This window comes from Microtus oregoni, unplaced genomic scaffold (assembly GCF_018167655.1).
Source record: "Microtus oregoni isolate MIOR12 unplaced genomic scaffold, Mior012 000040F_ref0000088, whole genome shotgun sequence".
Taxonomy (NCBI): domain Eukaryota; kingdom Metazoa; phylum Chordata; class Mammalia; order Rodentia; family Cricetidae; genus Microtus; species Microtus oregoni.
In genome coordinates, this window is record NW_024543207.1 from 17,843,390 (window position 1) to 17,852,335 (window position 8,946).

At 48.8% G+C, this 8,946-nt stretch overlaps 1 protein-coding gene across 3 annotated transcripts; it reads left to right on the forward strand.

Annotated features, from left to right (window-relative positions):
* The first annotated feature begins 72 nt into the window (after nt 1–72).
* On the forward strand, nt 73–7,656 carry Fastkd3 (FAST kinase domains 3). Of its 3 annotated transcripts, none has more exons than XM_041632168.1 (7): nt 73–196; nt 1,497–2,957; nt 3,132–3,217; nt 3,797–3,971; nt 5,049–5,118; nt 5,798–5,912; nt 7,299–7,656. In XM_041632168.1, exons 2-7 carry the CDS (start codon nt 1,520–1,522, stop codon nt 7,395–7,397), a joined length of 1,983 nt encoding a protein of 660 aa, XP_041488102.1. In that variant the 5' UTR covers nt 73–196; nt 1,497–1,519; the 3' UTR covers nt 7,398–7,656. The 3 variants fall into 3 exon arrangements, 2 of the variants coding, with proteins under 2 accessions (XP_041488102.1, XP_041488103.1); XM_041632169.1 differs by having other exon boundaries at nt 117–196; nt 1,502–2,957; XR_005972345.1 differs by lacking the exon at nt 7,299–7,656 and having other exon boundaries at nt 4,935–5,118; nt 5,798–5,874.
* Nucleotides 7,657–8,946: the final 1,290 nt, after the last annotated feature.

Consider the following 8,946-nt stretch of genomic DNA (forward strand, 5'->3'; position numbering starts at 1 on the left):
ATGCTCCTCACGCACCACTGGTGGAAACGCCGGCGGACCTGGGCCAATCGCTGAGCGCCGGATGTGGGCGGTGCCTTGGTGCCGCCGCGCTTGTCTTGTCCCGGGACGTCCTCCGGGTAGGGTACGGTGTCAGGGTGCGGACGTTCCCAGGGCTCGGAAGCTCCGCGTCTGTACGGACGCGGCTCAGATTCGCTCGGTAAGTACCGTGGGGGAGCGTTTCCCCGGCGCTCCCGCCACGATCGCCGCTCAGGTCCCCCAGTCGCGCTCCCGCCACGATCGCCGCTCAGGTCCCCCAGTCGCGCTCCCGCCACGATCGCTGCTCAGGTCCCCCAGTCGCGCTCCCTTGGGCTCCTTCCTCTGCCGTTGCCCTGTCCGTTTGCTTTTCTATGATTGCTTTAACAAGTGCGGAGCCCCAGCCCCAGTCGATGACCCACCTTTGCCCATTTCGCACCCCGAGTTTGATTTTCCGGCTGCTCCTCCCCTCTCTTAAAAAACAAAACAACAACAAAAGCAATCTATCTATCTGTCTGTCTGTCTATCATCTATCTATCTTTTTTTTCCTTCTGCCAACACGTGAGCCTCGAAGTTTAGAGGTAAAATTTGAATTCCAGCCCTTTCTTTCACTTACAGCATAACTGATCCTCCGTGCTGTAGTTTCTTAGCTGGAAAAGCGTCAATCAAACAAACTGAATTCCTGTAAGCTGGTCCGTAGATAGGACTTACTGCAGAGCCTGGGCAGCGACCACACTTAGGATTAGGAGGGTGAAGCCCCAGGAAGTCAGCCCCAGGATGCTACGGTGCACCCGTGGGTCCTCCGAGCTCCAAAGGGGCTCCACTGAGAAGAATTTCGGGATAAGCCAAAATGAAGCGAACTCAGTGAGTTCATTGATGAAACAGAAAGACAGGATCTCTTGAAGACTGTTAGGAGACACGTGGGTCTGAAAGCCTCGGCAAGTAACCACGATGATGTGATTGTTGGGGCTCTGGACTATTTCTTCAGCAGCCAACTTTACCTATCAAGGGAGGCATGTGTTGGTGGACTCCCTTTTATCCATAGAACTTGGTCCTTGAAAAGGAAACGTTTATGAAAGTACATAGTGTGGCCCCGCAGCCCGAGAAGGGCATGCTTAGTACACGCTTAATACGCCTGTGACACAGGAAGTTTAGATTTAGGGCATAGGTTATTAAAAAGAAATCTTTGTGACTCTGTCTAGAAGGGTGTGCTGGTCCTTCGCGGGTAGCCTGGCTACTTACGGTGAAATTTGTTGGGTGTAGCCAATGAGATATGGAGGTCAGGGCCAGGAGAATGGGTGGGGAGGGGCGTCTTTCTATTTCCTGGCTTGTAGGAAGGGAAGCCTTGCAATATTATATATATTAGCGAGATTCTTGTGTTTTAGTTTTTGTCATGGGATGCTCATTCTTAGTTTTGTAACATTGATGTTAATCGTCTTTCTCAATACATTTGACCATATTTTTGTTGTTGTTCTTATGCTAAGTCCAGAGTTGTGAATCAGATGGCATGGCGTTAATCACCCTGCGGAGAAACTTCTGTCATATATCTGATTTTTGGATACCTGGAGCTGTGGCTGCTTTGAAAATTCATCCTGCCAATCATGTCCAAAAGATAGTCAAAGATCGTCTCCATGTTTGGTTCTGTTCCCTACACCCTGGGCTGTTCAGGGTCAGATTCCATCATTCCTACTGTAAAAACTTCCACTCACAAAACGGAAATGACCTTCATCCAATTGCTGAGCCGTGGTTCTCTCAAGCACAGGAATGGAACCAGCCGGATCAAAGTCTTTCGCGCGAGGATGAAGAGACACTCTGCAAGAGACTAAACAGCTTCACCTCACCCGATGAAGTGCTGAGTTTCCTAAGTACGCAGGACACTCTGCCCGTCACTTTGGCGTCAGCAGCCTTACACAGGATTTGCGAGGTTGGGGAAAGAGATTATGAGCAAAGGCTGCCACAAGGAGTGCTAGAAACCGGCATCTTCCGAGCTCTGTGCCTTCAGTGTGGGCGGGACCCCTCACGGCTGACCGATGTTGCCATGGTGACGGCTCTGCAATCTCTGGTTACGTTGCCTGTGGATCCTCAAAGTAGCCTGATGCTGACCCTGATGGCAGAATGCCGGAGTCGTCTCCAAAGAGGCCTTTTGGAAACCCGCCTTCTGTGTATTCTCGGGGAAAGCCTGGTTAGACTTCAAGGTGCAGGCTGTGAGACACTGGAACTAGTTCTTTGTCAACTGCAGAGTAAAAATTTGGAGACATTTGCCCCGGAGGATATTGTGGCCATTTATAGAATCCTGCAGGCCTGTCCTGAAAAAGTGGACAAACACCAGACATTTTTAAACACAATAAACAACTTTTCCCTTTCGATAGTTTCCTTCCTGAGTCCTAAATCCATAAGCCAGGTGCTTACCGCCCTAGTGGCCCTGGACCAGACCCACGCAGTTCCCCTGGTTATAAAATTGGGCAAGCACATGGTGAGATACATTCCTCGCTTTACCAGTGAGGAGCTGGGGAAGGTCTTGGAGGCGTTTGTGTATTTTGGATACAGCGACAGGTTCTTCACGGAGGCGCTGGAGCGGCACATAGCTGCCCTGTGCCTCTCCCTGGACCCCGACGTCACCAGCGCCGTGATGGCCTACTGCAGTAGAAAGCGGATTCGCTCCGAGCCCATCCTCGATGCTGTTGCAGAGGCTTTTGTTTGCCAGTCAGAAAAGTTCTCACCTAGTCAGATTTCTGAATTAATCGAGCCGTTTGGAAAACTGAATTATTTGCCGCCAAATGCCCCTGCTTTATTTAGGAAGCTGGAAAATGTGCTCTTGGCTCATTTCCCTTGTTTTCCACCAAGAATGCTACTGAGGCTTCTCCATTCCTGCTCGCTGATTGGATGTCACCCCGTCAACTTTATGCCCAAAATATTCAGCCCCTTTTTCCTTCAACGGCTGCAAGGTGAGGCGGTTAGAAAATTAACCCTTGTAACTTGGGATGTACTCGGGTGCCGTTTACCTTGGCTCATGATTCGGTGTCATTTAAAAGTGCGTCTCTTAGGAGGGAAAATTGTTTTATGATCATAATCCCTCATTGTGCATGCCAAAATCCAAGCTGAACAATTGGTTTTTTCAGGTGAAGAGTCGGGTGTGGACAGAGTGAGCCTGGCGCAGCTGACCCAGCTCTTCATGACATCGGTCCTAGAATGTGCTTTCTATAAGGTGAGGATACAGACATGCCTGGCGGGATGCCTGTTGTTGATTTCCTGTGATTTTCATGTCAAACAGCAGAACTTTGACTTGAGCGGGCATGGCCCTGTGGTATGGCCTTGGGGGCAAATGACCCATCTCTGTATTCTTGTCTTTGCCCATGGCTGTCCTACCGCATAATTCCCTGGATTTCATCAAACACGAGAGGTTCACTACTGCAGACTCCCCAGCAAACAAGAGAGGTTCACTACCACAGACTCCCCAGCAAACAAGAGAGGTTCACTACCGCAGACTCCCCGGCACTGAGAAACCCTGTCTCGAAAAACACACAAACAAAAACCGTAGCTGAGAATGATTATGACCTTGAAGCATCTCCAGACATCCAAAGAAGCTTTTAAACTGAGCCTTCTGTGCCCTTTCCTCATTTAAAAGCTGAGAGCTGGAGCAGCCTTCCCGTCCGGTGCCCATGTCCTAGAACATGCTGTGTATATGACGTAGTTTTGTGTCCGTCTTTTCTCCTAGTAGCCTTCAGCTCACTATTGCTCTTTACCTTTGATTTTTCTCTCTTGTGTTTGCATGTATGAATTTTAGGGGCCCAAACTTCTTCCTCAGTATCAAGTGAAATCGTTCCTCACTCCGTGCTGCTCCCTGGAGACCCCCGTGGATCTCCACCTCTACAAGTCCGTGGTGATGGGGCTAATTGATCTTTTAGGATCAAGACTGTATTTTGCATCAAAAGTGTTGACACCCTATTGTTACACCATAGGTAAGTAGCTCAGGGGTCTTGGTCAGAGCATCCTGTCCTTGTTAAGCCGTAGACAGGACTTAGTAGCCAGGAGTGTGAGATGCAGGAGGGAACCTTCCCTCACCCGAAGGCAAGGAGAAGAGGAGGGGTTATCAGAGTTGTGCAGAGCCAAGACTCTGAGTTTGAGTTTCACACATTAGCCACATAGTAGCAAAATGTCCTGGGCAGAGGATCTTAAGCTATTTCTACTTGATCTCTCATCTGCAAAACGAGAGAAGGAACAGAGACCTCTGAGACTGACAGACTGTGTAAGATAGTGTCAGTGATGTTTGTAGCTGCTGTTGTAATCCGTTGTGTGCCGTTCCTTTAGTGTATGTAGCTATTTAAACACAGGTTCCTCATCACACTGCCATGCTAGCCACATTTCAGGTGCTCAGGAGACACACATGGCTTTTTAGATGCTCACATAGATGGCACCGGCATAGATCATCATTTGCCATAGTTCTCTTGTGCAGGGCTGATGGAGGAGTCCCTGTCCCTCTGCCCTGGCTGTTCTCCAGGTTGTTGAGGAAAAGAAGATGATCACACACAAGACAGTAGTTTGTGGACGTATCTCATGTCTGTTTTATACAGAATGGATGGTAGTGTGAGAGAGAAGGAAGGGATGTGCACACACTTGGGAGGCACCTGTCAGGGTTCAGGGTGCTTGTGTACATGGGGAGAGAGCAGACCTGTAAGGAGGTGAGGTCTGCAGCTGGCTGGTGTCAGCGTCACTTAGAGGGTTCTCCCTCTGAGCTGAAGGGTTCAGGCCTTTGTTACACAAGAAAGGAGAGGGTGGACATGGTTTTTGGCATGCTGTAGATTGCTTGAAACACCACTCTGTTTCAGAGTAACTGAGACTTCTTATTTCAAAGCTGGCTTGCTTTATCTGTGGGGTCCACTAAATTACTGTTCTCACTGTCGGTTGTGGCCATTACTTTGCAGCCTCGGCCCTCTGAGAAAGGCAATACGGAAGAAGTGAAACCAGAACAAGGAACGCAGGAAGATAATGTTTTTGAGGGTATCACACGAGGAATTTTTCCTTTCTTCTTTTGCCAGATGTTGAAATTAAATTAGATGAAGATGGATTTGTGTTGCCATTTACAGTGGATGAGGATGTCCACAAAAGGTAAAGAAGCTGTCGGTTTAAAGTTGGAGTTAAGTTAGCGAACTGATGTTTTCCTCAAGATGGGCAACAGCAATTCCGGAAATTAAAACACTGAGCTTCCTAAGACCGAAGCAGCAAGCACAGGGCCCACACTGGCCTGCACCAGCTCCTCTGTGTATCCATTACAGCTTTTAGCTTAGCTTAGGATTTTTATGAGACTCCCAACCATGAGAACTGGGTCTCTGGCTCTCTTGCCTGCCTTGGGACTCTTTCCCTTTGGTTGGGCTACTGTATCCAACTTTGATGCGGTCGGTTTTGCTCCATCTTGTGTTTTGTCATGTTTGGTTGTTATCTGTTAGAAGCCTGTTCCTCTCTAATGAGAACCAGAAAGGGAGTGGGAGGCAAAGGGGGGAGGGGAGCAGCTGAGAGGAATAGGGGAGGGAAGCTGATCAGGATATGCTGGGGGAAAAGAATTTATTTTCAAAAAAGGGGGAAAATACTGAACTTACCATTTTTGGAAAATCCTTTCATTTGGTAGACAATAATAGCTCTAAATGTTTTCCCGCAGACTAAAGGACAGTCTACTCATGATTCATTTAAAAATAATATTGACACACGAACAGACAAGTTCAAATAACCCCTGGCAGCTAAAGAAAGTACCTTAGCTGGTTCACGAGTTACAGCTCTTTTGCTCTGGCAGGGTGGCACTGTGCATTGACGGCATGCAGCGGTTCTGCTCTGACAGCAAGTACCTGCTTGGGAAAGAGGCCATTAAACAGAGACACCTGCACTTGCTCGGCTACCAGGTTGTTCAGGTAAAAGCAATGTCCACGATCGATTAGCTTTTTCAGTTATGTACGCTGATACAGCACAACTGTAAAGACTTCAATGGAGCAAACAGCAACCCATGAGCAGAGCAGAAACCACTGGGAACACCCAGATGAGCGTGGGGTCAGGAGCATGGCCAGGGTGGTCCACCCATGACAGCCGGCATGTTGTCTGTGCACAGCCTCATCCGAACGCCCCTAGCTCATGTTGTGCGCGTTTAGCTTAGGTGCTGTTCTGTCAGTTGATGTAAATGGTCCCCGCAAGCCTCGGATCAGTTCCCGAGCCCCATCTGTCACTGTCTGCTCACGCATCTTACAGGCCCAGCCTGTTTTAACCTGCTTTAACAGTCAGTGGGCGGACACTCAGGCAGACCACCACACTCTGTCTAGTTTATATCTTAGACTTATTACTTGACTTGCAAATTGTAGTTAGAATATTCAAAACTTGATGTTTTCCAAAGTGGTACATGTCTATTTCCTTATCAGTGCTTAACTCTGCCTAGAATTGCTAAGTTCCTGGAGTAGCTTTGCTTCAGGTTCTGTCTGATTAGTGGGTAAATCAAGGAAGGTGGTTCCAGGGTCTTCATCTACCATTATGTTCTTAATAGGGACTTTGTAAGGTCTGCTGGGGGATCGCAGTAAACATGGACAGGCATGTCCCCATTACAGTAAACACGGACAGGCATGTCCCCATGGCAGTAAACACAGACAGGCATGTCCCCATTATAGTAAACATGGACAAGCATGTCCCCAATTGTCTTTAGTAGTTATTAACTCCCTTCTAGCCTGCTTTCTGGTGCTTTTCCATGGTACCATGCTTGTTCCCAAATTCATTTTCTAACCGCTAGCCATGCAGTATGCAGAAACAGTTTCTTCAGTGCTTTAACCTAAACTAGAGATGTCTGTCTTAGCATTCAGCACCATCCATTCATCCAGTCTGCACACAGGCTGGCCCTTCAGACACATGGCCTGCTCCCTAGCCCTCGCTCCCAGCTCTGGTTCCGACCCCATTCCTCTTTATTCCCTCTTTCCCCATCCTTTTCTCCTCTTCCCCTGCCCCATCCCTCTCCACTTTCCTTCTTCCTCTGCCCTTTTTGTTTCTGCAGCCAGGCCTGGCTCTGGCTTTGTGTGCTCTAGTGGGACTCCGGCCGCTGAGCTCGGGCTCTCTTCTCGTCCCTCCCCGTCAGTACTCAGTCCCGAGCACAGTTCGTCCACGCTTCCGCTCAGCTGCCCCTCTGTGCCAGCATTGCCCTTTAGGTACCGGGAACTCCAGGGTCAGGGTCCCTCTGCTGGAGGAGGGGTGAGACCCAAGGCAGAGGAAAAGCAGAGTTGCCTGGGATGGTGACAGGTTTTAATGGCTGCTCTCCCTTCCAGGTCCCCTATCATGAGCTGGAGCTGCTTACCTCAAGACTTGAGTTGGTGGAATATTTACAAAGCAAGCTGTTTCCTTCAAACTCTCCTGTCCATTGGTAACCAAAGAAACCGACTTTGGGATTCAGAGTGTAAGAGACAGAGGAGTCTGTGACTTGCTGCTGCCTGGAAAAGTGTTTACGGATGTGGGATCTGAAAAGGGTCTGTGGCTGTTCTATACCATGTATACGGGTATTGGTGGTAAATTATTATTTATATGTGCTCTAGTGGTAAATTTAAAATCAACTTACACGAATGTTGTAGATACCTCGACTGCATCGAGCAGAATCATCAAATACAATAAAGCAATGTAATGAGCAAATGTTAATTGTATGTCTTATTATTAAGCATTGTCTGCTAATAAAGATGTTCTCTAGAGGTGTGTGTTTTCCATTAAGGGTCAGAAAACATTTTCTCTCTCACTTCCTTTTTTGGTGGGGGTGATAGTTGGTAAGAAGGGTGGAAGTGAAGAAGCCAAGCTGGCCAGGTGGGTTTGGGGGTTCCTGGATGCGTGAGGAATGAGCCGCATTATCCTGAGCAGCTTCAGGGGACAGCTGTGGGGGCAACTAGAAGCCTGGGCTCTACCACGCGGGTCTGTGGCCTTGCACAGGGACAGCTGCCGCTGACTGCTCACCACTGCTGACCACTTGGACACCTTACTCCTGGGTCTCTGCTGCCTTTGGGTTTAGGTAGTTTTCCATTTTGCCGAGCAGTTTCCTGGCTCAGAGAGGATGCCCTAGAGGTGAGCACACTGTGTCAACGTTGTCCTGAGAAGCAGCAGCGTAGTAAGAATCGTGGGTCAAGAATCCAGAAGCCTGGGTTCATTTCAGTGTCCTCACCTGCTCGTCATGGGCTTGTTCGTGATTGTGGGACATCGCTCTGGCCTGAAGGATCTGAGCCATATGGAGCACTGACAGAGAAGTAACCTCAAAGGGCAAACCTAGAATTACATGGGAAGAGGGAACCTCAGTGGCCCGGTCAGACTTCCTATGGGTGTGTCCGTTTGGCATTTTCTTAATTACTAGTTGACGTAGAAGGGCCCAGCCCACTGCAGGTGATAGTTTCCCTGCACCATATAAAAAGGCTGGCCGAGCAGAGACCCAGGGAGCCTCTCTGTCCACGGCCTCTGCTGCAGTTCCTGCCTCTAGGTTTCTGCTTGAGCTCCTGCCCTGGCTCCACTGTGGACTGTAACCTGTAAACTTAGATGTACTCTCTTACACCAAGTTGCTTTTGGTCGTGAGTTTATTACTGCAATAGAAAACAAATTTGGACAAGTTTTGCCTTATACTCTTAGGGGTACTGTAATGATACTGCAAAGTATGTGGGTCACAGCCATGGAAGTATCAGTCCTCACAGCCTGGAGGCCAAAAGGTGTCGGCAAGATAGGCACCTTGGAATGCTAAAAACCCAAACAGTCCTGCACTGTCCTATTTAAACTGACGGTCCGGTAGCTCCCGTGCCACGACAAGACCATACGCAAGCTGGGAACCATAAACAGACGAGACATGCACACAGGTCATCCCTGATATAAGAATGCCGATGCCCACTTTGTTGTGCTCAGGGGCAGCTTATATAGGGATCCTTAGCCACCCCCAGCTCTCGGGATCTTTCA

Bases quoted from the DNA above. Each gene is read 5' to 3' on its own strand.
- Fastkd3 (XM_041632168.1), top strand. From the start codon at position 1,520: ATGGCGTTAATCACCCTGCGGAGAAACTTCTGTCATATATCTGATTTT. The intron at 3,972-5,048 runs GTAAGTAGCTCA...TTCTTTTGCCAG, and splicing joins ACCCTATTGTTACACCATAG to ATGTTGAAATTAAATTAGAT. The intron at 5,119-5,797 runs GTAAAGAAGCTG...TTGCTCTGGCAG, and splicing joins GATGAGGATGTCCACAAAAG to GGTGGCACTGTGCATTGACG.